This window comes from Neltuma alba, unplaced genomic scaffold (genome assembly GCF_004799145.2).
Source record: "Neltuma alba isolate B1F8T4 unplaced genomic scaffold, ASM479914v2 tig00011794_pilon, whole genome shotgun sequence".
In the NCBI taxonomy this organism is placed as follows: Eukaryota; Viridiplantae; Streptophyta; class Magnoliopsida; order Fabales; family Fabaceae; genus Neltuma; species Neltuma alba.
In genome coordinates this window covers 326143-354020 of record NW_021636415.1, presented here as the reverse complement: position 1 = coordinate 354020, position 27878 = coordinate 326143, and the positions used below count along the sequence as shown (strand labels likewise).

The following is a 27878-nucleotide window of genomic DNA, read 5'->3' as shown; positions in this document are numbered from 1 at the left end:
ATGTGTTGGGCGATGATGCATCTTACGATGCTCAGCTTTACTTCAGAATTACTACATTCTAAAGCCACCTATTTAGTTGAGGAATCCCTTTTTTTGGTACTGTTTTTTTTTAATCAGACAGAAAATTTCTGTTTTACATATTGAAGATTTTTGTTCACATTCCATATTCCACCCCTATATTCCCATATTCCCATATGATTCTTAGTTTTGTTCGCATCTGTCTCCTTTCAAGATCTGATTTTTCTTTGACTTGCTTACAGTATTCCTTTTTCTCATTTGCATTTTGATTTTCAGATACGCTTGGTTGTCGGCGACTTCGACTGTGATTTCTTTGATTAAACTAGTAACAAGTGGTCAGAAGTATTTGAAATGTATAAACACAAAAGGACGCTACGCACGGCCAAAATAACAGTGAAAAGGGATCGAAAAGGGGACATGACAGAATGAGGAGTAGCAAGTAAGTTAGTGTAATCTTAGTTAATAAAAATCTCTTTACTCTTCACTCCCTACACTCACTTGATGCATTTATGATTTTTATTTTCAAGATGCTTTCCAAAAGAATTGAAATCTCACTCACCCTATCTCCCCCCCTCCTCACACAGAGATGAGAATATCATGTAAAACAAGTGGATGGTACGTTTAGCTCTGCAATTTGCATTATACCAGAGGGTAAAAATCATATAAGAAGAGTTTTGTTTTGGTTTGGTTTATCTTCTTTTAGTCATTGTTTAATCAGCGTGCCTGATGGGCACGGGAAAGGAAACAGATTGTATACAAAGTGTTTGATGTTATGTCTAATAGAGCATAATGCACTTTCCAGATTACATGTACCGAGCAAAACCCACCTTGCAGGACCACTTTTGTTCCAATAATCTCAACGACACTAACCCTCTCTACTATTCAGATCTTAGTAGTCTTCCCCAAAAATGGCACAACTGTGCGTGCGGAGAGACGAAGTGTGGAAGGCGAAGTGGACGTGAACGAGTTGTGGCTCACTCTTTCTGATTATAAAAGATGTCATTTTAATTAGTAACCATTTAGAGATTGATTAAAAATTAGAAGAAAGTATAGCCACCGGCTGCATGATATTCCCTAAAACCTTTGTGCTATACATGATTTTTAACGTCGAGCCCCTCGTATATGTACTTAGTTTCTAGCTCTGCCCTTGTAAGAAGGCTTGTGGCATTTTGTATATTAAACAATGTCCATTTTTCATACCATTTTATTTTCACTTCTGTTTATCTTTAAACTTTAATTTCTAATTTATTATCAAAATCTCATTTGAACACATCTCTTATTACTACTAATTAAACCAACTCATACATACGAAAGGTAATTAAGAAACTCGACAACAAACGACAATAAAATCTGTCTTTGAAGTAAATACTGGAAAGTTCTGATTATGAGAGAACTAGAAATATAATACTAGTAACATTTAGTCTTAAATCTGACACCAGACTTCTATGGCAAGAATTCAGCTAGCAAAATTAATTCCCCATGTGACAACCATGCCTTTACTGGATGGATTAGTAAGACAAAACGTCTGGTTCTTTTTTTATGAGAACCAAACTCTCAACATATGATCCAACAAAAGCATGAAAGCATTTTCCATCTGTTAAAGGCTTCACCAAATGTGTCATTGGGTCATGTATTATCAAGTCTTAGCACCGCCTTTCCATCGCTACCAAGAGCTAATACATTTGTATTTCACAAGTGCCAACCACCGTTTACCAATACAAACGAGGCCATTGCAAGTGCCAACCACCGTTAATAAACCACGCGATGCAGACAGGCGAGTTAGTGGGAATCCCTCAACAGAGAAGTGATCGATTTGTTGGTTATTCGAGTATAGTGAGTAAAATTCCTCAAACTCGAAGAACTCCCAGGGGCCTCTTCCAGTTCGATGATAGAGCTGAAAGAGGGAACCATTTCCATTACTGGCTTGAATTGTTCGGTTGAGATGATCAAATATGAATGTATGATCAGTGATCAGGGAATTCCAAGCTTTGCAAACAGAAGTGAATTTCGCAAGAGACTTGTCGGGAAGTCTGAAGAATTTCCAGTAGAATTCCTGGAGGAAAATCACCAGGCATTGCTTTACACTTGGAATTCCGGATTCTATCCTTAATAGCCAACACTTTGCTCCTCAGCACTTGAAAGAAAGTAGCACAGCACCAGCAGAACTCCATGGCAAGTGCAGATAAGAAAACAATAAAATAATTGCAGGCAATCTAACTTCGAAAGAGGAAAAATTACCTTTTATTCGAAGCTTCAATGTTCTCCCGATCTCTTAATACAATGGCGCCCGAGCTCCAGAACATTCGTCAACCAAGAGAGGTAAAAAGATGCAGAATAACAAAGAGCAATCGTATAGAGATTCTAAAGGCGCTACTAGCCTCAGTAGCCTCAGACTTGTTGCTTTGAGGAATTAATGGAAGGGCGTCTGCCCCATTTCACACCAAAGAAAAAAGAGATGCAGAGTCATAAAGAGCTATCGAATGGTCTCAGAACTCTCCTACAGAGTAGAAAAAAGGCTAAGCCATAGCTTAGTAGTGGGCTGCTTCTTTTAGGCAAGTTTTGTGCTTCAAGTTCAACAAGAGGAACCAGCCAGGAAAGACCCACCAAATATGAACAGTGTTATGCCAAAATATAAGAGCAGGACGACTTAGCTTGTGAAAAAACAGATAAAAGAAAAAAGAAAGAGCAGGACGAAAATCAGAAGAAACAGTATAGAGAATTAAAAAAATGTAACGATGACGATTTTTTAATTTATACTTAATTATTATTCATTGAAAATATTATTTTATTTTCGATATACACCAGCAATGAATGATATATGGAGGTATATCATACAGTAAAATATTTATTGTTTCACCCACGTCCTGCCCTCTCACAAACTTCAATCTTTTCACCTTCACACATCTACACATGCTAAGCATCTTTCACTGTTTCTCCGTTAAAGAATTAAATCAAAGAAAGCAATTTGGAGGAAAAAAAGAATGGGACCATTAAATGCTGCTGCATAAAATTAAGAAAATCATGTGATGGAGCCTTAGAAATGAAAAGGAAAATGAGATTGCTCAGAAACCTTCAGTGGACTAGTGACTAACGTGTTATAGAAACCCAGATTGCTCAGGAAGTACCTCCCATTTACTATGAAGCACAGAACGCGTTTCTGACTGGAGCATTTGAATTTTCGCAAATAATCTTTTTTGATAATAGAATAATTGTTTAATATTTAAAAAAATTGCGAATAATGTACATGCATTTGCCTGCAAATACGAAGTCTTTTTTTTTCTTTTTGTCCTTCCCCCTTCACTGGTGTGAGAGAGTTTGTAAGGAAAAGAAAATGAAGAGAGAATGAAGAAGAAGGCAAAAAAGAGAGGGGTTATATAAATAATGCATCCTGGCTTTGCAGGGTATAAGGATGCATTTTTTTGGGGGGAGGGAGGATAAAAAAATAAAATTTAATGACGATATTTTTATTACATTTGTCAAATATTATAATTTCAAAGTAAAAATGGCAAGCCACTGGTACTTTTGGATGGGTGAGAGTATTTTGGTTGAATCAATGAAGACAATTTATATATTATTGTTGATAGTTGCATTGTGATTGATGAATCATGATCGTGCCATTCCATTATTCCGTTTTGAGAGCAAACCTATTTAGATTGTTCTTTCACCTTCACATATCTAGATACAGTAAGCATCTTCAGTAATGTTTCCCCACCAAATAATTAATAACCACAATTTAATCCCAGCTTCAATGCACGTATATATTCTACAAGCTGAGCCAAAGAAGATTACCACATTTATTAATAATGGGGCAACTTTAATAATGGCTCTACCTTGCTATCCCCTTTGCTTCCTGGCCTCTTTCATGTTAGCCTCACATAAAATAACGAATGCTTGCAGGGTTATATTTGCTACTATAAAAAAAAGAGCTTTCATGATCTTAATTTATAGCGGTTATTCTACCAACGGTTGTAAAAAAAAAAAAAATAGTGGTAGCATCTTTGTTCGCTTTTCAAGTACACAGCTTGTGACAAATAACAAAGTGATGAGAAAAGTATTGTTCTCATGAGAATTTGGTTACAAAACCCGGTCAAATATTAATTATTATACTTTTACCTAATTTGAGTTGCACAAATATACCAAGAGCAAAACGAACATATTTATAAAATTAGAAATTAAAACAAAAAAAGTGATTCTTCAGCTCCAAAGACAAAATGAGTTCTAGGATTATTTTCCCCATTGTATTTTAAAAGTACTCAATTAAATCTCAATCATAATTGCTTCTTAAGGATAAATTATGCTAGTCAAGGACTTAAAATTGCCTATAAGTGCACTCTCAAGTCTCTAAATAAGTGTTTAATTCAATTAATTCATTAATCTCTCAATTAAATAATTAAACCCTAATTTTCATTACAAACCTCTTATTACTATGTGATGTTAATGTGTATATCTCTATCTCATTAACAAAACCATCCATTTAACTTGCAAACTTCAAGTTCTAACATGATTAAACTCTTTATCTATCAGCAAGGTTGCCAAACACACACTAATTTATAACATACATTTTCTTGCAATATTTTAACACGAAATATACACGGGCAAATTGTTCTGGAATTCAAAATAAAAAACTTAATTACTAAAAAGTCTCAATAAAGTAACATGCAATGATATAAATTGTAACATAATAAATGACAACAGCTCATTTATTATTGAGATTTACCAGTAATTAATTTTTTTGGATTTCATTATAATTTTCCCGATAAACATGCATGATAACATAATTTAATTCCAACTTAAAAGTGGTCAGTTCATAATTACAAAGCCAGAGCAAAGCAGAGCTCTCATGATGGTTGTCGAGCTTTGGCATCATATTGCCGCTAAAGCACATAAAAACAAACCGATGGCAAGGAAGGAATCTTCGATAAATTATTCGATCACACACCCCATATGGGTCCATAGCAATAAAGACACGATTCTCTGTCTCTCTTTTTTTTATTTTTTTGACCTCAAAATCAGTGTGCGAATGGATTCCCTGTCCATTCACATCATCACGGTTCACTTTTGGCATAGCAAACTCCCTCCCTCCCTCTCTCTTTCTCTCCGCCTCTATATCTATATATACTCCTCCATTGTTCTTCCCAGCTTCCATCTCTCAGCTATAACTCGCCAAATGGGAATGGATATGGAAGGAGAGATGTTCATCTATGTCCATGGAAAGGTTAGGCTTCTTAATTATCTTCTCCTTTATTGTTCTTTTCCATCATCTATGCCCCCATGTTTCCTCTTCTCCTGTCAAATCCGCGAACTGCTGGTTACCTTTGAACAGCTTACACCAAATTTCATATTCTATCCCTATAGTCCCATAGTCTCATGATCCTTGGTTTTGTTCACATGCATCCTTCTGTAACTTCTAGTTTTTCCTTCAACTTGCTTACGCATTCTTTTCTTCTTCTTCTTCTTCTTCTTTTTTTTTTGTATTTTGGTTTTTTTAAGACTGGCTTGCTCTCAGCGAATTCGGCTGTGATTTCTTTGATTAAATCCAGGTAACAGTGAAAAATTTGTTTTATTTTTGCATAGGTTGTTCTCTGTACTTTCTTTTTATTATTGAATTATTTCATTTTTATTTTGATTATTTTGAAAAACGGGTATTACAAGGCTCCTTGAAATTATGACAGTGACAGGAGACACAGTATTACACATGACTGTGTCTAATAGGCAAGAGAAGGTGACGGCTAACATGATGACTTTATTAGTTTTTAAAGAGAATAAGTTGGGAACCAAAGAAGAATGTGTTAGTTACTTGGATGGATGTTACGAGAAGAGCTGGAACATGAACATTGTCCTTGGAGCTGAAAATACCCACACAAAAAAACAGCTCAATGGGAAATGTTGAAATGTGCAAGAAAATCAATAGTAGAGACCCGTCATTAATTTTCAGATGAAATATCATGCCTAGTTTTCTAATAAATCTACGAACCCACCCACCCAGTTTTTTTGGCTATTAAAGTTGGTCAAATTTGACATCGAAACCTTCCATCTCTAGTATCTAATGTGTCAAGGCCCGGCTGTCACTACCTTGTACATGAATATATGAAGAACGGAAGCATACAGTCCGTATTGTCCTTGGCATCAAGATAGAAGTTTTACTTATGATTTATATTTTACATTGATATTAAATGAATTGTATTAAATTAAATTTGCATAGTAGAGTAATTATTAGTAAAATATCACTTTTAACATATAACAATGTTATTGTTTTTATATAAAATTAGATTTTTCCTTAATCATTGACAATTAGAATAGATATATTTTAATATAGAGTATATATTTAATAATGTTAATTTAAATTTTTCATATCTATAATAATTTAAAATGGTAATTAAAAAATTCGCCTTTTAATTAAGGAACAGAAATATTTTTTAAGATAGATTGAACCTTAAAATAAATACTTCGAAAAATGGAACCCAAAAAAGAAAGCAGAGTGCGATGATGACCTGACGTAATCTGTATTAGTTTAACACTCTACACCAGTGATGGACAAAAGAGGGAGACTTTGCAAACCATTCGCAACCACGATCTAAGAGACCCGTTTTTAGCCCGTATGTGTGCATATGAAAAAGAGTTAATAAAGATTGAAAGCATCAAAAGCTCACAATGGCTCTGAATTATATTGGAGTTTAATGGCTCTGAGGTTCACTGCGAAACATCAAATTTCAAAACTTGGGATTTGTTTGGTGGCAAAATTTGATGGTTATTTGGTACTAACCATCAAATTTTATGTCAAAAGATGACAGCTATCTTATTGAAATATTAAGTATTCAGCGTCATTTTCCCACCCTTTTGGTGTAGTAATCAGACTGAATTTTATCTGAAGCTTTCCTCTCTCTCTGTTAATAGAAGAAATTATTACTGGAAATTCAATTCCCATGTTCTTAAAGAAGGTGATGTAATGCAAAACAATACGGAATGTAATGCGATGCTTATTGATCATCAATATGATTAGTATATTATTAAGAAATTGGGAAAATTAATTCTTTTTCCTATTTATTTAATCAAATAAAAATAGAATTTAATGCTAGGTTTTGCGAGAGAATATAATGAAATGCGGTAAAAACAACAGGAAAAATTGCTCAAATACCAATAAGTGAGGCTAATTTGGGTCATGTTATAAATGTCTTGGCTAAACCAATTGACGGTCGAGGAGAAACTTTAGTTTTGGAATCTCAATTAATTGAATCTCTACTCCCGGAGTTATATCAAGACGTTCCGTATACTAGCTTCTTCAAGCAGGACTTATTGCTATTGATTTAATGATTCCTATAGGGCGTGGCCTATTATAATTAATTATTGGGGACAGACAAACAGATAAAACAACAGTAGTCACAGATATCATTCTCAATAAACAAGGACAAAACGTAATATGTGTTTATGTAACTATACACATAAAATTTTATATTAAATATACTAGGCTTTGCACAAGAAAAAAATACATTTAATACCACTACGCGCCCAAAAAAAATTGCTAGGGTCGTATTGCCCAATCAGGCTTCAAAGCTATTGACGAGATTAATGCCCTTTCACCAAAATATCACGTGCAGCTTTGGTAGATGTAAATAGAGCAAGCTAGGGTTCTATCTGTTTACAGATATATTTCCCACGGTATGCCAATTTGAACCGGACAAAGCGGTTCAGCTCATAAACCAATCAATCGCTTTGGTTGAACATGTAGACCGGAGTCAAATTGACCCTAGCGACCTGGTGTAAACTGGACCGGGGAGCAACTTGGTTAACCCACCTGGTTTGATAGGTTAACCTAGTTGCTTTTTTTTTTAAGCTTTTTTGAGCCAAAATTTTTTTCTTTCTTAAACTATTAATAATTATTAGTTTAGTGATTAATAGATTGTAGGTAGGAATACTTTGTTATCATACATTTATTTTGATATTTTGCTAGGATTAATGTGCAGTGATTTTTTTAATATGATGCTATGATGTCAATTTGTTAAGGGAATTGTAAAGAAGGATGGAAAGAAATCGTAAGTATATGATTATTTTGTCTATAATTCAAGATAATGAATTAACATTTAGTTCTTAAATGGTATGATAAAAGTTTAAATCATTTTTCAATTTTTTTATTTTTCACTAGTTTGACCCTTTAGGTTGACTCCGGTCTATCTAATAATCCTTAACCCACTGTCTCGACCAGTTCAATTAATAGTTTGGTTTTCAGTACCTTATTCCATGTTTTGCTTTTCTTTTCAATCAATAATAACAACCAATGACTCATTTCAGTTCACGGTCTTTTCTTTTCTTCTTCTCTTTTTAACCTCCTTTGTCAAAGAGATGAGAAAATTATACTATTTCTAGTTATTAATATAAAAGCTAATTGGATATTAGTTAGGTTTGGTCTTAGATTTGATCCTGAATATAGGATTTCGATCTATTTTATCTTCATTTTTTATAATATTCTTATTAATTGTAAAGTGTTCCCATTAACAAGTAATTCCAATGCACATGATTAAAGAGAATAGTTTAGAAAAATCACAACAAATTTATAACAATTAATATATTTAACTAATTTTTTTAATCTCCGCAAATTAGTTATATATCTAGCTAACCCTTACATTAAGTACTGGAACTAGTATTTAAAAACTTAGATATTAAAACAAGTTTTTTTTATCAAAATTATAATCATAAATTTTTTTAATAAATATGATTATTGTCTCGTGAACCAAATATAAGTGAACTTAAAGACAAATCTTTAAAGTGAATTGAACAGGTGTTAGCAGGGATTTAACTTCGATTAGACAGATGCGAGAGAAGCCCATGTTATGAAAGGAATTGAGGAAGAAGAAGTCGCATTGCAAGTGACACATGGGAGTGCCTTGATAATTTTATATACCACCTTCGCTCTTAAATATAAAAATTAGTTGACTAATTTAAATAGATTGAGAAAATAAGTTAAGTTAGTTATTTGTAATAAATAAGTATTATTTTTCCTAAAATATCCTTGCTAATCAAATGTATTAGTTAGAACTATCATTATTATTAGAAGGACTACTTTAAAAATAATAATAAAATATAATAAAAAAATGAATCAGAATTTTATATTTAGAACTAAAATATAAAATAACAAGATCTCATATTAAGAATCAGAGATAATATTTTAAAAAAAAATACATGCATAATAAAATAATTTAATTCCAATTTAAAAGTGGTCAGTTCATAATTACAAAGCCAGAGCAAATCAGAGCTCCCACGATGGTTGTTGGGCTGCATCATCATATTGTCGCTTAATCACATAAAAACAACCTCATGGTAAAGAAGTAATCTTCGATAATTTATTCGGACACACACTCTTGATGGGTCCATCACGTAAAGACACGAGTCTCTGTCTGTCTATTCACATCATCACCATCCACCCTACCCACCGTTAATTATAACCGGGAGAATTTCAGTAAATCCCCTTACTAACTAATTAATATTAGTTAACTCCAAAGATTTCAAAATTTCAGTACACCCCCTTAGACTAAAATACAATTAAAACTTAAGGGTGAAAGACAATAATACCCCTGCTGTTTTTCACAAAAGAAATACAAGATTAACTATTGTTAGAGTTCCGATAACGGCCACCTGAGCACAAGTACCCACACTTTCCACCTCTGATGTCTTATCGTTAGAGCTCCAGTCAACGGAGGGTTTTTCCCAAATAAGGTGGCTAAAAGGCTTTGAATCCAAGACCTTTTGACACACCAAAAGAAAAATCATAGCCAAACCAATAACCAAACCACTTAATCTTATAACAAAACAAATACAAGTACTCAAGTATAATGAACGAGCACAATTAGACAATTCACAAAAAAAAAAAGGCAATTTACAATTTAAATTTGGCCATTTACGAAGAACATATATGAATTCACAACCTCAAATGTAAGGATTTAGGTGTGAATAAATAAGTAAAACTCGTCGATTTACAATCCAAATTCAGCTATTTACAAAAAATATAGGTGAATTTATAACTTCAAATGCAAGTGTTTAAGCGTGAATAAATAAGTAAAATTCGGTTGTGAATAATAAACTCTGTCGTATGATGAATGTGACTGCCTTCAGCCATGAAATAAGCATTTGAATTAATGTTTATTGGTGCTTATTATTGAAACATGAATTTTTAAATTAAGCCAATGATCTTAATGATGATTTTGATTTTAAACAGTGATGAAGATATATATTTTATTAATGTTAACTTGATGCAATTAAATATTTAAACTAATTTTGTAGTTTTTTATTTTTTGTTGAATGATTACTATTTATGAATTTTGTTCTATTTTGAAATGTTATAAATTAAATTGTATTCTTTTAATATAGCTGGTTCGACCTGATCTAACCTAGATCTAACTATTGATCTTTAACCCATTATCTCGACTGCTTCAATTCCTGGTCCGGTTTTTGTTCCTTGTTGCTCCCAACTACCGGCTCCTTGCTATACACACGCCCAAATGGCTGACGCATTTGTTACCCATGTTGTTATTAATTAAGCTTCGCAGTGTGTCCCAAACCATCGTGTCAAATCCAGACAAGGTGTTATTGATGAAACTAAAAGGGGTAGTTGTGTCTTACTTATATTACCTCTTATGCTTAATATGAAAAAATATGAACCCAGATGTGCTGCCGGCGAATACTTATGTTGTGAATCCACCCACCTAATTTTCTTGGCTGTAAAAGTTGGCCGCAGCTGTGATTAACACAGTTGGTCAAATTCGACATCGATCGAAACCTTCAACCTCTGTTAGCTCATGGGTCAAGGCCCGATTGCTACTGCCTTGTATAAACAAGATGTGCTTAGCCAAGTTCAATTGTAAAGGTACAGGAGAGTTAAAGTGCCTGGCAAGTCACAAGATTGCAGTCCGTGTTGTCCTTGGCATCAAAGTAGAGGTTTCACTTAGTATAATGTGATTAATTTTACATTGATATTAGACGAACTGTATTAAATTAAATTTGTATATTAGAGTAATTATTACTATTTCATGTCAATATCACTTGTAACATATAACAATATTATTGTTTCTATATAAAACTAGATTTTTCCTTAGTCATTGACAATTAGAATAAGTAAAAATTGTAATTAAAATGCACTTTTTAATTAAGCACCAAAAATATTTTTTAAGATAGACTGAAATTTAAAATAAATACTTTGAAAAAATGGAACAGGAAAAGAATGCAGATGTGTGTATTAATTTAACACCTTACACCGGTTATGGACAAAAGAGGGAGACTTTTAAATTTAGTCACAAGTCCGATCTAAGAGACCCATTTTACCCGATTTGTGTGCATATTAAAAAAGTTCATAAAGATTAAAAACATCAAAAGGTCACGATGGCTCTAAATTATATTGGAGTGTAATGGCTCTAAAGTTCAATGCTCGGTAGGTTTTGTCGTGTGTCATGTGAAGGCCGACATGATAAAGCTAGCCCAAATATGAAGGAAGGAAACCACGAAGAAGCTGACATGTTCATCTAATAAATCCATGTCATTAGTTAGCCTATCAAACAAGATAACAGCAAGTCGTTGGATGGTAGCAAAATAAACATTCCATCTAATGAGTCATAGATTATTATCACTACAAAAAAATTTGATTTTCGACAACAATTGATAGTCAAAAAGTTGTCACTAAAAATTTTCAGTGGCGACTTTTTGTTACTAACAAGTTACTGCCGTAATGATTGTCACTGATACTAATTAATAGCGACAAAATAAGTAGCTGCTAAAAATGATATTCAGCAGAAACATATGGGGTTGCCACTACTTTCAGTTGCGACAAATTTCAGCACTGAAAGCACATATGTTACAACTAAATGTCACTTTCAACGGCAACCCTATATGTGACAGCCAAAAGTGTAAAAAAATAATGACATATCATTATCCTTTGCCAAGTCGCACCACATCATCCACCTAATTGCCACGTCACCTGCATGCCCCCACTTACCACATGTCGCACCATGTCATCGCCTCCCCCACTACCTGCCACATGTTGCTGCATCATCAACCCTCACCACATCATGCCACATCATCACTTAATATTTTCACCTCCTAAATATATACTTGCTCATATTCGAATCCTTAACCCCTTTGTTATTTATCCTGCCATGTGAATTGTCATGAATTCTTTTTTTTAATTACAAAATTATATATATAATATTATTTATAATAAACATTTATTAATCTATATATGATATGAATATATAAATAGTATTGTATGAATATGTTAAATTCTACATCTGTTAACGTAAATGTTTGTATTAATAAATATTATAAATATTATGGAAATATATAGATTAATATTATATTTTATATTTTGATATATATTGATAAAATATGAATAATATCTTCTTAAATAAATTAAAATATTTATATAATGAATGAAATATAATACATTCACTAAAGTCTTTATTTATATTCATTTTTTAATATTATTTAATATATTGATTAAAAATTAAAATTATTATATATAAAAATGAAAAAAGTCATTTATAGATTACGTCATTTTTTTCATTGCTTTAAAATTTATTTTTCATCTAAATTAATTATATAATTTTAAAAAATTTGTTGGCAAATTATTACAGTATATTCTTAGCTTTTGTTATTTTTATTTCTTGACTATTAATTTATTAGAAATTGTAGAATAAATGTATGATTTACATTGATATTTTAAGATAACATTAAATAATTATATAATATCATATAAATATATGTAATATTTTTTTTTGACAAAAATGTGATTATATCTAATCTATCTATAAGGGTATCTTGATTAAGGTGTGAAGAAAAACGCCACATGGCCTGAGGATAAATTTATTAAACTTTTATAGGCTTAATTATATGATTTGTATTTATATTTCAAGAAAATATTTAAAAAATCATATAATATCATATAAATATATTTATAAATTTCTTTAGACAAAAAGAGTGATTAAGTCTCATTTACCTATAAGGATATCTTGATAAAGGCGTGGAAGAACAAAAACAAATTGCATATAACCTCGTATATATGTCAGAAGTCGTATTATACATAACATGATTTGGCAAATTGTGTTTTTATTAGATTGATATAGGAAATTTTTTTTTGTCAAACTAGAATAGCACATCAAAAACTATACTAACTTTGATTCTAAATATACGATCTAGTTAATTAATTACTACATATTAAGAAAATTAGTTAACTTAATTATTTGTATAAAACCATATGTTGATTTTCTTTTTGAAGTGCCCCTATGATTATTTGTTTTGGAAACTACCTCTTGATAAATACCCCTTAGTATGTGTTGGAGAGTTTAGAAAAAAGAATTATAAATTTGAAAAACAAAGTAAATGTCTTACCGTTAAAACAAAAAAAGAACCCTTATACTAGCTTTTGTATTTAATATCAAACATATTATTCTTTAACTAATTGATTTGTCTTCTTTTCTTTTGAATCGGAGTATTTTTCTTCCTTTTTTTTTTTTTGAAAATTTGGATGGAACATGAAAACACATGCCTATGATAGGTGCATATTTTTATAATTAAATAGGTGTAACTTCAAAGATATCTATATTTAATTAAATGTATGGATATTTGCATCTATTTAATTAGTTTTTATATATTTTTCTCTTCAATTGATTATAAGCTAAAAAGGAATCTTATTAAAACTTTCTCCTATCCTTTTTATATTATGCATATCAAATTAGTTAAATAATTGTTTTTTAAGTATACACACCAAATAAAGAAATCAAAGTTGGAACTTTACACCTTGGCTATATATACCAGTTTAATTAAAAAATAATACATATATTAATAGATGTATCATTCATTATAAATTAAATAACACATTTAATAATTTGATATGTTAAATATTATCTTTAAAATATGAAAATAAAAAAATTATAATCATTGGTAATAAAAATTATTGCAAAAAATGAGATTGCTTTTCAACAACGAGAATTGTAGCCGACACTTTCAACGATGACATAAAAACATTGCTGCTGAAAATTTGATTTTTAGGGTGTGTTTGGATGAAACCAAACCATGGTTTGGAGAATAACTTTTAGAGAATAGATTCTGGAAAGAATAGATTCTGTGAAGAATAGATTTTGTAAAAAAGTGATTCTGAGAAATAAGAGTGTTTGGATAGTTGTTATCAAAAGCACTTTTTATATATACAAATTACTAAAAAAAATATATAAGTTAATATGATAATTACAAAAAAAATAGATTTTATGATATATTTTAATTTGAAGGAATATGCAACACCTCACTTTTATATATATATTAATAGAATCATTTTAACGTCTGAGAATCACTAACACCAGGTTTCCGTCCTGGGAAAAGACAGGGAAATTTTTTTTTTCTTTAACATTGGAATCTGTTGATCAAATATTTCAAACCTTCAGATAACTGATGAGTGACCCAATGTCAACCTTGCTTTCAACTTAATCTATTATCACCTAAAATAATTTCATACTATACAATCTTAAAATAAAGCAACGCTCTTGGTTGACAGCATATACGTGCACCTGGAAATGCTCACCTCCTTCTTCTAAAGGATACAAAATAATATTTCCATAGAGCAAGTAAAGTTACTTGCCTATATGTTTTGCTATACAATTTACAGAATTATAACAGGTATCTCTGATCTTCAACCAGCCCACCTTCTTCTTAAATAACCTCCTTGTCCTTCTAGCTACTAGCCTTCACTGTTCATCATAAATTGGGGGGTGAGATTCCGAAGAATCCCCGTAGTAGTAATTTCTATCAAACAAATGTGCAGATCACATAAAACATGCAAAACAAGCCATATGGAACAAAACCTTGCAAGCTAATGCAATTAAACATTTATGCGCAATGACAGATAGACAAGCTGAATAAATAATGCGCAAATAATAGGCAATCACTGCCGCGCATATAATTGGCAATCACTGCCCCATGTCGGTTAGACAAGCTGAATAAGTAAAGCGCAAATAATTGGCAATCACTGCCCCATGTCTATCAGCTACACGTGATCACGGCTAAATAATCCATGCAAGGAATTAAGGATTACATGTTCTCATGCTTTTTGAATAGCAATATGGCACAAACAGACATGCAGCAATCATACACAAGTGTAAGGGAGGAAAGAACTACTACCTGAACCTTCCGCTTCAAAATTAAACCTTACTTGCTTCCTTTCTCTTAGCTTCTTCGGTGGGCTTTCACAGATATCAAAACCTATTATATTAGTAAGGGTAGATTAATACTTAGTCCAACTATAATTCATAAATTAAAAATCTCTCTTTAAATCCCAATCTTTCTCAATCTCTACCCTTACTTAATAGTTGGTCATCTTGGATAATTTTCTTATTCAAACTATCAAAATAATTATTCTATATGTTCTTAATTGTTCTTTCCATTAAACTCCATGGCTTTACTCCTTCTCCAGCAAATTTCCAGACTTTAATAAAATTGATTCACTAATTATTCCGTAATCCCCAAGCATGATAGAATAATTAGGACAATATTTTCCCATAAAATATCAATGGAAATTATTTCCAGCCATGATCTCCATAATCTTCTAAGTCCTAGCACACAAATATTCTATTTCCAACACATCTTTAATGACCCATGAATGTCTCGGGTAGCTAGCCTTATACCTTAAATCTCAAAAAGAATTTTCAGATTTGAAAATAGACTTCAACCGTTCACAATCTCCATAATTCTCACGGTTTACATCCAAATATTACATATATACAGCACTTATATATATATAAATATATATATGTATGTATGTAGAACCCAAAACTTCCACACTTGAAATAAAGCCACGGTTAACATAGCTTGGAGAAAAATATACACCTATCACACTAAAATATAAGGACTTGGTTTTACAATTTATCATACAAGGAAGTTAGATTACGTGCTGCACCATTCTCTTTCTTCCCTCTCTTCCTTTAACCATAACCGACGCCATATCATGGGGAAGAATAAGCTCTGTTTCAGACAACCAAAATAGAGCAGCAACCGAAGGTGTGTATATATATATATATACACACACACACACACACACATACATACACACTACACCGGATACCAAACTCTAGCTCTACAGATTTAACAGCAAGAAGGATCAGTCAAACCATCACATGAAATGAGATTTTCGCTGCAATGGATCTTTGTTTTATTAGATACAGAGCTACAAAATTGAACAGCAACCTTCCCTCTGTTTTAGCCATCAAAATCAGAGCAAATAACGAACGACCATGGCTAAACAATATACATACACATATATATATTTATATATATATATATCAGTTCGGTTTTTCCCCATTTGGCTTCACGAATCCAAATTCCAAGTACCACTACCCATGCGCATTCAGTTCTGAAAGTAAAACAGAGGCAAAGAAAGAGACATGCAACTCAAAAACTACCACCACACACTTCAATCTTGCCATAGAACAAGAACCAACCGGTCCTCCTCTTCTTTCCTCCATTTTCTCTCACTAGAACTCCAACTCCAGCGACTCAAAACTTGATATCTAACCATCATTTGCAGAAAACAACAATAGAAGAGTGCTTAGGAGGCTCACCTTAGGCAGATTCGCTGATTGCATGCAAGAAAACTACCTCCGATCACCAAGATTCAGCACAGCCTCTTCTCCCGGGCTCTCCCTCTCTCGCTCGCGCTCTCACTCTGATTTTCTACGGACACCGAGTGAAGTAAAATAAAACGCATGGGTGATCAGTTGTTTAATGGAGGAGTGAATCAGATGGCTTATAGAGAAGGCAGCACGTGTATCACAAAATTCCTGGACCATTTTGCCCTCCAACATATTTGTTCCTCCAATATTATTCCTCTCCTATTTTTCTGAAATATAAGATATATCCAAAAATTAAACCAAAATATCCTGAATGGATTTTTCTTATCCATCACAGCTGGTTATCCTAAAATTCTCAGATTAAATATAAATCTCTAAGTATTTTTCCATAATTTCCAGAGAAAATAAACCATTCTTCTCTTAAAATTATCTATTAAAATTATTTAAGCCATTTTTGGGGAAATGCCTTTTCCAAAATGTCTCTAAACCCTAAAAATCATCATTCCATAATTTTCCCCCTTTAATTGGCAAATAAATAATTTTAATAAATTTTTCTCTTTTCTACTCATCCTAAATCATAAAATTCAGGGTGTTACAGAATAAAATTGTTAATAATATATTTTTTACCAACATAATTAATAATACATAAGATAATATAATTAATAAATAATTAATATGTATATATATTTATAAAATACAAGATTAAATATGTTTATAAAAAAATATGTTTATAAAAAAAATAACAAAATACATATCCTATAGGCTCTCACACTCTCTCTTTTTTCTCCAAAAGCAAAAAAATTTTGCTTTTTCCAAAACCATGGTTTTGGTTTTTGGGTGGGTGTTTGGATGATTTATTCCCCAAACCATGGTTTGGGGTGTCACCCAAACACAGCCTTAATGACAACTGGTGATAGTCACTGAAAATCATACATTCACTGGTGATAGTCACCACTTAAAGTCTACTCTAAAAAGTTGACACTACAAGTCAAGACTTTTAGCGATAAAGTGTTTAGCGGCAACTATTATTGTCACCGTTGAATGTCATACTTTTAGTGGCGACTTTTGTTGTCAACATAAAAAGTCAATTTTTAATGGTGAGTTTTTAAAGCCGTTATTGAAAGTCATCGCCGAAGGTCTTTTTTCGTAGTGTATACAAAAGAAGTGGCTGTACTCGAAGCATCTTTACAACAAAGGCATTGTCCCCCCCCCTATGCCTTGAAACATTTGTATTGAATTTTAGGGTAGTTAGGGGTAGATTTTGTTTTTAGTTTTTTATACACATCTAATACAGATATTTAGGACTTAGTTGATTTTTAATTTGATTCTGCACTTTTATCAATTAGTTTATTTTAATTAATTATATTTGTTTAAATTAGTGGACAGTTACTTTAACCCACTATCCCATTATCCTCATTTTTAGATTAACCCCCTATCCTATTATCTTCATTTTTAGATTTTGTTTATTATTTTAATTTTCGTAATTAGCCTAGTTTATAAACATTTTAGGATTACCGCAGGCTTCAAAAACTGAATGTTGGAAATTCATATTACGGTCATTTTCTCTCTCGGCTTTCTTTCCTCAGTCTCCCTTTCCTCTTTGATTTCTCCTATTTTCTCATCAGATTCTTGCTTTCTTGATTGTTTCACACCATTTACATCGAAACCATTATTTTCTTATCTTACCTTGAAACATTTATATTGATCGAATCTGACTATATCTATTTTCTTCACTAATATACTATGCACGGAAATTAAGAAGTATATTTTTTTTTTTTCCTGTCTATATGTATCTTTATGTAAGGATCTCATCAAATAAACGTGGAGGAGTATTTCATTTTTTTTCTAATCTAGGAGATTCCATTTTTCAAATTCCATTTTTTTGTTGAATATAGTATATCCACCATAAATAACAGTGACTAATCTCTTTGCATCGTAGATTTTTTTTTAAAAGGCTTTAATGTTAGTCACGAGACCCCCTCCATACATACTGTTAGAGATCGAACTTTCTGACAAGATGCTTAAGGAATTCATCTTAATATTTATTATTAGGAAAAATTAATTTGGAGGTCTTTATAGTTTTCATCAATTTTGCATTAGTTCCTTATACTTTTTTTTTTTTATTAATTCCTTTAATTTGTTACTGTAAAATTAGTTAATCCTTACTGTTAAAAAACTATTAACGCGGTTAAGATTTCCGTTAGGACATCCGAGACATCTCCTTCACCATCTAGCCTGACCCCTGTTTCCTCCAACCATCTCTTGCCCAGTTGACAACACCTCCACCCTCTTCCGTTCACACTACCCCACTATCTCTCTCTTCTCTTTTGGCGCCAAAAAGTTGAGTCCGTAATCTGAAATTCTGGCACAGGAGTTTATGCCGATGAGGATGTTCGACAAGTTGACACAACCATGAACTATGCTTTGCGCAACCACTTCGTGCAAATACTCAAACCCTCTTTGTGCTCCTGCCGCGAATTATCAACCTCTTTTGTCTTATGCAAAAGTGAAACCCACTTGGGTTTGATGCAGATACAATTACAGGCTTACCCAATTCACTCACTATGATTCTCTCGTCGGCTTCTTGTGAGAAACCCATGGTGGGAACTATGTTGGGGTGTTGTGCTGATGAGAGCCGTTTTATCGTAGAGGAGAACACAAGTCCTGCGTTGCTCAGAACAAGCCAAGGGTGAATCCTTTTTGACTGCTACGAGTTCTTCTTTGTCTGAGTAATCTTGCGTACGCAGTTTCGAGTCAGCCCTTGTCGACGATTCTCGAGTGGTTGAAGCCTCTGTTTCGGCGTCAAAGTTTCTTTCTTTGTTTGGAATCAGAATGTGACAAGGAACAGGAAAAGAGGAAAGAAAAGAAGGAAGGATGAGAGAAAGACAGCAACCAGCCAAGAAAAGAAAATAAACCAAGGTTTCAAAATCGAAAGGAGGAATATGAAAGCATGGTTTATTGCCTTTTCTTCTCCAACGATGATAACAAAAGCGCACAACTGTAAAAAGGTTGGAGGAGGAGAAAGAAAATGAGATTATCGAAGATGATGAGGGAGGGATGAAGGTGAAAAATCGAGTACCGTGGCTGATTAAAGACCATGGGGGATTTTGAATCTGGAAGAGCAATGGACGAAGATGAGTTTGAAGACGAGAAGAGAGAGATACAAGAAGCCTCTTGGAAAATGGAGGAGTATCGAAAAATATGCAAAAAAAAAATGTTTTGCTTTGAATACGGCATGCAGCAATGCTAAAATCTGGGGAATTGGGATTACGTTCGTTAACATTTATTTATTCATTTTTCTTAAAACATTAATTAAGATTTGACAAAGAATAAATCTATTCTTTTCTCCATTTTTCTTTTCCGTCTTTTTTAGTTTTTAAGAATCTATAAGAATTATATTCTACTTTAATTATTTGACATATCTATAATATTACTGTATATGTATAGAATATTATTTTTATTTTTATTTAATTATTACACGACCAGGCCAATCTAACCAATTCGACCATCTGACTCATGATTTGCTCGTCTTTCTGGTTGAACATTCAGTCCAACTTTTAAAATATTGATAGACACTAGCCTTTCTGGTTAAACATTCAGTCCAACTCTTAAAATACTGATAGACACTTCAATTTTATTCTCCACAAAACCTAAAATAGTGGTTGTAAATTTTCTTATGTTTTTGGTAAATCATCATATTTTATTTGTTTATTCACATCTATACGCTTGCATTTCTCTTTCCACGTAACCTAAAATAAGAGTTGTAAATTTCCTTATATTTTTTAGTACCTATATTTAACGTAGTTAAACTATATAGATTGAGTTGCATTAAGTTTCAAATTCACAGATCAAATTATAATTAAGTTAAATGATAAAGACCTGAGTTGCTTCAAATTAAAAACAGGGGACGGAGCTGCGCTCGGTTTCAAATTGGAGGGACCTAAAAGATTAAGTTTTCCATTAGGTCAACATAATCCATCAAGTTACTGTTCATGGCATCCTCCCTCCTTGGGCTTTTCATGCATGATTTGAGCTTGGCAAAGCAAAAATGAGGCCCATTTACTTATTTCATGGGTATATGTTATGGGCTTTCAGTACCATTGATACGTATTCAAGAAGCTGTTTTTGTTGCCCTCTTTTGTATCCAAAAAGTAGAATGAACTGAGAGCCCCGTGATATGAAATGCATCAATACCGCATTTTATCTTTTATTTATAAAATAAAATCTATTTCACCTTTAATTTTTTTATTAACTTATTCTGCATTAATCTAAATGAATTAATTAATATAGAATATACCTAGTTAACGTATAGATGAAGAGTATATTTTATTTCCTAACATAATAATAAAAAGACTAAATTATTATAATTTCATTGAATTTAGTAAGAACAAATGCGATTCTGCCAAGATAACTCATTGATTTAGGGAAAATATCTATCAGCATCATGAAAAAAAGAAAAAAATTAATGTTTGCTTGGTTTTAGCAAAATTTAATGGAAGTCTGTTTTTAAAGTTTGTTCCCCCAGAAACTTCAAAATGATCTGTACGAGTCATGCGTTATATATTTGTGTCCTTTTTCATTCAAGTTTCTCTTGACTTAAATTATCAACATACATGTTTTATGACAAATGAACATAAATTTTACATGTTCAGTACCTATAAATACTACTAATCTTTAACTTATATTAACAAATTTGATGTGATAAAATTAGTTTTAAAAACTCTGTTTCATTTTTTTTCCAATATATGGGAGGAACTTGACTCTATAATGGATAGGCACATGATAAAAAATAAATTAAAATGAGTGGGTTTTATTCTTCACTATTTATCAGTGTTTATAAAAACGAGCTGAAATGGATAGTCTAACCGGTCGAACTATCAGCTAGACTAAGGGATGGCTCGTTTCTACCGTAAAAACTAGTTTTGTGGTTGGGCCATTTCAAACTATCGTTCGACCCCTATTAGGCTGGAACTGGTTTTAGGCTGAAATTCTTTATGATTATTCAAAGACCGGACAGTCTGAGAGCTGAGAAACAACCAAGTGAAGGGGAGAAAAGAAGAAGAAGGAGGATCGGACACAGAAAAATATAGGAGACGAGGAGAAAATATAACCAGAACCAACCCAACAGTAACAAGAAAAAGATGAAATGATCCAACCTAAACTCAACATAAGAAAAATAAAAATATAGCTGGAGTTGTGTTTTGATTTCTAAAACATTAGAAACAGTCGTGCAACTGCAAAACCAGAGAAGAAAAGTGAAGGCTCAAGAGGAAAGTTGCTTTCTGTGAGAGAAGCATTCAATCACCTACGCCTAACCAATTGCCAATGGATCCTAAAATTACAGTTGTGCTAATATCCATCGGATAAAAGGGTAAAAAAACTAAACTGTTACTTGAAGGCAATCCAAGAAAATAAGTGCTTGAATTATATTAATAATGTTCATTTAAAGTTGACCACCAAGAAAATAAGATACTCCTGTCCGTCTTTGTTTTAAGCACCTCTATAATACAACATGTTTTGTTTAAAATATTATTTTTTTTCATCAATTATTTTTAGCTAATTATAAAATCTTTTAACTAGTTAACCATGTATAAGATCTAATAAGGAGATTGTATTTGGTTCTAAATATAATACTCCTCCGTTCCTTAATATAAGACCCATTTAACTAATTTGATTAGATTAAGGAAGTTAGGTAAGTTAGTTAATTATAAGAAATATGACATGTTTTTCCTAAAACATCATAATCATTTTCTTAATACCCTATCTCCCTCTTCTACTTGATATGGTGATGGAGTATCCATAAAGGTAATTTAGAGAAAATTGGTAAATATAAAAATGGGTCTTATATTTAGGACCAAAACTACTCAACAATTGGGTCCTATATTGAGGACGGAGGAGTATCTCACCTCACTTTGTTTTCATTTTTTCCCCAAAATATCCCCATTAATTGAAAGATAATGAGAAAATCTTAAAAAAAAGATCCTAGAAATTGAAAAATACATACAAAACCTATTTATAAAGTTGTTGTCAAAACCCATAATATTGTTGTCAAAACTTATGCTAATGTTGTCATGGGTCCCTATTCGCAATTTTCTTATTTTAGTTATTTTTCAAAGATAATTTTACTAAGGTAGTTTTCATTGCATATGATTAAAATGATTTAAGAAAACTAATATATATTTGTGATAAATAACACACTTAACTAATTTTCTTATTCTTTGCAAATTAATTATTCAACTCTTATATTAAGGATTGGAGATAGTAATTTTTATTGAGCGTAGCTTTTGATATTTTACCAGCAATAATTAGTTTTAACTACTTCATCAATTATATAAAGTTATTATACGTGTTTATAATAAGGATGGGAGAGTCTATATTATTATGCTATATAGTTTTTATACTATGAAATAAATAAACAAATAAATTAAAAATACGAATGATCATTATTATAAATATAATTGATAAATATATATTAATAAAATATAATTAAATATAAAATTTTTCACTTGTCGCATTTTAGTAAAAATAATTTTTTTTTACTGCTCGTAAGAGTTGGTTCAAACTGCGAAATGTCCACTTACAGGTCGCATAAATAAATGGAGTTCCAAGCCACTTGTTTTTTTGTTGAAAACTTTTAGAAATTAAGCTAGTTGTTTATAATAGAAAAGTTATCGTACACTTACGAATTTGGCAATAATATACTGTTTTAATTAATTAATAATAGATGTCATTAATTTACTAAAAGCAATACCTTGGCATTATTATACCAACATCCTCGAAACTCAAACTGCATAAGATAACATACTAGAGAGAACGAGGAATATACAGAGCACATTATATATTAACATCGATTTTATATAGATGAACAGCCTGAAGCTACTTTGTTTCATATAGATAATGAAACAACCAAACAAACATAATTCACAAGAACAAATAAACAAAAGATAAACTTTCATGATCAAGAAAGCTCATTTTCTGCTAAATAAGCTTCTCAATTTCCCTCTTTCCAATCTGTCAAGTAGCATTTTAGCCCCTGGAATATCCATCTCTTTAAGCTTCTTCAGGTATCCAATTGCCCCATAAGCAATCATCAGCCTCTTACATTTCCTGCTTGAAGAAAGTGAACATAAACAAGAAATTGCATATTTCTTTGCACTATTTTGTGGGCTTGGATCAAGCAACTGAACCAAATTTGGCACACTCTTATCATTCCTTCTCACTTCCCTGCGGTTTTGTGTTACTGTCATCAAGCTCGCGATGGCTTGCGCCGCGAATTCTCTCGCGCTGGTCGATTTAGCTTCCAGCATGTTGATGAGCAGTGGGATGAATCCAGCATCAGCCACCAGTTTCTTCATTTCTGCAGAGATCAAAACTCTACATATTGCTGACACAGCAGCCTGCTGAGCTCCAGAAGATCCTGTGTTTAGCACATGGATCAAACGAGGAAGGAGGCCTAATGAGATCAAATCTCGCTCGCCAATTGATCCGACTAGATTCCTCAATGCAGTGACAGCTGATTCTTGAGGGATTGGAGCATCAAGATAAGCAAGAAGGCTCCTAGCTCCCCCTTCTGATACAACAGACCTTCTCAGGTTCTCATTGCTTGATGTGAGATTCTTTAAGCATTCTGAAGCATATTCCTTGCTCCCCACTAGAATTCCATGATCAAGGAGATTGATCATGGTTTTCACAATTCCTTCTTGAGCCAAAGCTTGTCTCAATTCAGGAAGAACCGATATGTTCTTCAAAGAACAAGCAGAAGCAGATTGGGACACGGAATCCCCATTATGAGATAGCTCCATTAGTGGTCCAACGCCGCCATTTCTGACAATTTCCCGGGCCGATTCCTCAGACATGGACAGCCTTTGGAGACATATTGCAGCCTTCTCTTTTCCAATAGCCCCACCAGATTCAATAAGCCGAATAAGAAGCGGCAAGACACCTTCAGAGACAAGCCAATTCTCACAGTTCCCAGATTCTGCGAGACAACATATGACAGTAACAGCCTTTTCCCCTTATCCTAGTACAAGTAGCCGTTAACAATTGAACTAAAGAAGCCATTTGGATTCTTCCTAGAACAGCCATAACACTCTTTTCTTCTTCCTTCATTGCTTCAACAAGATTGTCTATAGCTCTGTTCTTTGCCTCCAAGTCACCAATCTGAAGGCGTGCAAACAATTCTCTTACATCATTCTCTTGTTTCACATCATCAGACATACCCAGTGGAAAAGCAGACTCACCAAGGACACCAGACTTGATCAATAGCCTACAATCTCGTAAATTCAAATCCAATTTCCCAGATAAAGCATCGAGATCACTCTGCATTCGAAGCTTACCTTCGTACCTCTCCTTCACGCATAACGCGGCTAAATTGATGGCTTCCTCGAGGGTCTTCGACACAGCCTGCAATTGCTCCTTACAGAGAGAATTCTTGGAGAAACACGGATGGCTAGACAAGTCTGATAAGCACGATGGGATCTGTTCTATCTTTGAAACAATCACTTTCCACCTACCAGAAAAGCCTTTGACCTCTTTGGCCTTGTTAACAGCAAAGGGTACTAGTTCTTGTGCTCGCAAGAACCAGTCTTCTGTGGAATTGTTGTCATCAACTTCTCCACGTTGCTCCACCATTTTCTGATATCTGGTTGGGATAAAAGAAGAGATAAACAAGTCTTCAGAGAAATGATCAACAAGTGAGGTTTTGTAGAAGGCAAAAGAGACGTAAGATTAGTACGGAGGATTAAAAAAAGAAGTGGTGGAGCAGTTGCAATCATAAAATTCTTAAATTGTAAATTAAGATTCTAATAGAAAATTCCCAGACGCAAAAGAACAACATGGGCCAACCGCGACATCAATCAACGGCCTCAAATGGAATCTATTGAGTGATCATAACGTAGTTTGTTTATTGGCAACATGATTCAAACGATAAAACTTAAGTACCTAACGATGTCCCACGAGTCTGTGGAGTTGTATCAAACCAATCAACCATGACGGTTTTTTTTTTAATAAAAGAAAAACACTATTGAATAAAACTTTATTAATTGAAATGAAGAGAAACATAGAATTGACTTCTAACGGCTAGATATGGCGTCAACTTAGAAACTGACGGCGGATTCTTTAATGATATTCCAAAAAGGCCCTTCACTAGAGGGTTAAAAGTTAAACAGATGCTCAAGAGGGAGGGTTGATATGTAATATAGTGTTCTCCTAGGGGTATATTGGTAAACAAGAAAGATATCTCTAACTTTACTTTTCAGAAGTTGGTAGAGGGTACGATTAAAATTATTTCTCGATATGGACTTTTCATCAACGGTCAAGTCAGTGCTATCCTTGGCTGGGTTCTCATATTTTTCTTCGTGGTTCCAGAAAGACAGAGGCCTTTCTTTCAAGTGAAGAAGAAGAAGAAAGTACATATACAAATCATTGGAAAAGAAAGAGAAGAGAATTCTAAACAACATGCTTCAATCAATATTCAAAAGATTCGCCATCAAATGCCGCTTTAATCTTCTTATCCTCTGCTTCCATATCCCCAGGCCAAAACAGTAGAAGAAAATCAGAGACTTCATGTTCATGTAGAAAGACAAGAAATAGAAAGAAAAAGAAGAAAATTGATCTTTTTTCTTTTTGATCTGGGAGAAAATCAGAGATCAACAGGGGGGGGGGAATAAACTTGAAAGACCAACCTTAAGATTGAGAAACCAACTCAATGTAGCTTCGTCTTCAAGCTGCAGAATCTCTGTCTCACACAAAAATTGCTTCAAAAATCCGCAGCGAGAAATGCCCAGAAACAGTTTCTCAGAATACAAACACCCAGAAATAGTTTATTATGTTTACTGATAGAGAAACAGGCATAAATGGCTCGAAATCTCAACGAAGGTATTCAAGTTTGAAAATCCAGCTTGTCGGAAGCTCTCCCTGAAGAGATGACACGACACAAGAAAGAATAACGATATAAACTATGGAAGTCAGATTCAAAAAAATGACGCTTCTCCATTCTCTCTCTTCTCTAATGGAAGAGTATTGTTGTCAGAAGATTCCTCCGGTAAAAGCATTATTTTACTCTGTTGCAGGTAGAAGGAGGGCATAAGCTTGGGACAGCGAAGCATAATGATCGAGCAGGTTTGACGATTGAACGGGTAGGATTGTGTTTGGGAGACACAACACAACCATCGGGATATGATAAAATTTGAAAAGGTGCTGACGTGGCTATGACTGCCACGTGTGAAGTGGGGACGATTTTCTACTCTCTTTCTCTTTCTTAAGTGATGTTGGCTAATGGCTTGAAAATGTCCCACGTGTGAAGTAGACAAAATAAGAGAAATGGATTTATCCGTCTCTCAACGATTAAGGGTATGTTTGGATTGGCGTTGGACAAAACTGACTTCTGGATAAACTGACTTTTGTAATTAAAGTTAGAGTAAAAGTCAGTTAGTGTATGTTTGGATAGGTGCTTTTAAAAAGTTAGTTAAAAAGTTGAAAGTTGTTTGGATGATTAATAGAAAAGTTAGTTTAGTTGTAAAATGACTAAAAAGAATATAGACTTTATGAATAGTAGTTTTTGAAATTTTATATTTTTAATGTGATAATAATTTAAAAAATACATAAAATTATTTGATAAAAATATAATAGTTTATTGTTTTTTTTAATATTAAATAAAAATATTTGTTACCAAAGAAAAATTTGAAAACATATTATAGATAGTTATTATGATAATAAAGGAGGACCTCATATTTATTTTTTAAAAAAAAAGAATAAAAACTGTGCGTTTTCATTTAAGGCAAAGGTATATCTCATCTTCTCACGAAGCTGGAGGGAGCAGAACGGTGGAAGAATAAGGATTATTCTTCAACACCCTTCCCATACATATGACCTCACACATGCAGCCTTCCAAGGAAAAAAAAAAAAAAACCGCCCACACCAATACCCAACCTCATCGTCCTTAGTCATCCATCACTCACCATCGACCAACGCATACCACATCCCCGCAACCATCACCACCTTTTTCCCTCCTTCATCGTCTTCAACAGCGAGTGGCAGAGCAGGACCAAAGACCATCATTCCCTTCCACCTTCACCATCACCATTCTCGACTTTCTCTCATCGTCTTCAACACAGAGAGGACTGAGAGAGAGGAACGGCGGGAGCAGAGCTTGAGCGAGAGAGTCATTCACTTTCATCCCTACCAAGATCGAAGAACAGGGAGCAAGGACCTTCGGAAAGCGGTGGAAGGTCATATTTTTATGAGTAAATAATGCTCCAATAACGA

At 33.0% G+C, this 27878-nt stretch overlaps 1 protein-coding gene and 2 long non-coding RNA genes across 3 annotated transcripts; 2 read left to right on the top strand and 1 right to left on the bottom strand.

Annotated features, from left to right (window-relative positions):
* The first annotated feature begins 343 nt into the window (after positions 1-343).
* On the top strand, positions 344-1220 carry LOC114718052 (uncharacterized). Its single transcript, XR_003737777.1, has 2 exons — positions 344-457; positions 905-1220. It is a non-coding gene; the product is annotated as an uncharacterized LOC114718052 (long non-coding RNA).
* A 3942-nt stretch (positions 1221-5162) lies between these two features.
* On the top strand, positions 5163-5922 carry LOC114718028 (uncharacterized). The gene is made up of 3 exons (XR_003737775.1): positions 5163-5233; positions 5509-5558; positions 5691-5922. It is a non-coding gene; the product is annotated as an uncharacterized LOC114718028 (long non-coding RNA).
* Positions 5923-23456: 17534 nt separating this feature from the next.
* On the bottom strand, positions 23457-25244 carry LOC114718053 (vacuolar protein 8-like). Its single transcript, XM_028903302.1, is given in 2 exon segments — positions 23457-24625; positions 24627-25244. Coding segments are annotated over 2 exon segments (1662 nt in total). The 3' UTR covers positions 23457-23581.
* Positions 25245-27878: the final 2634 nt, after the last annotated feature.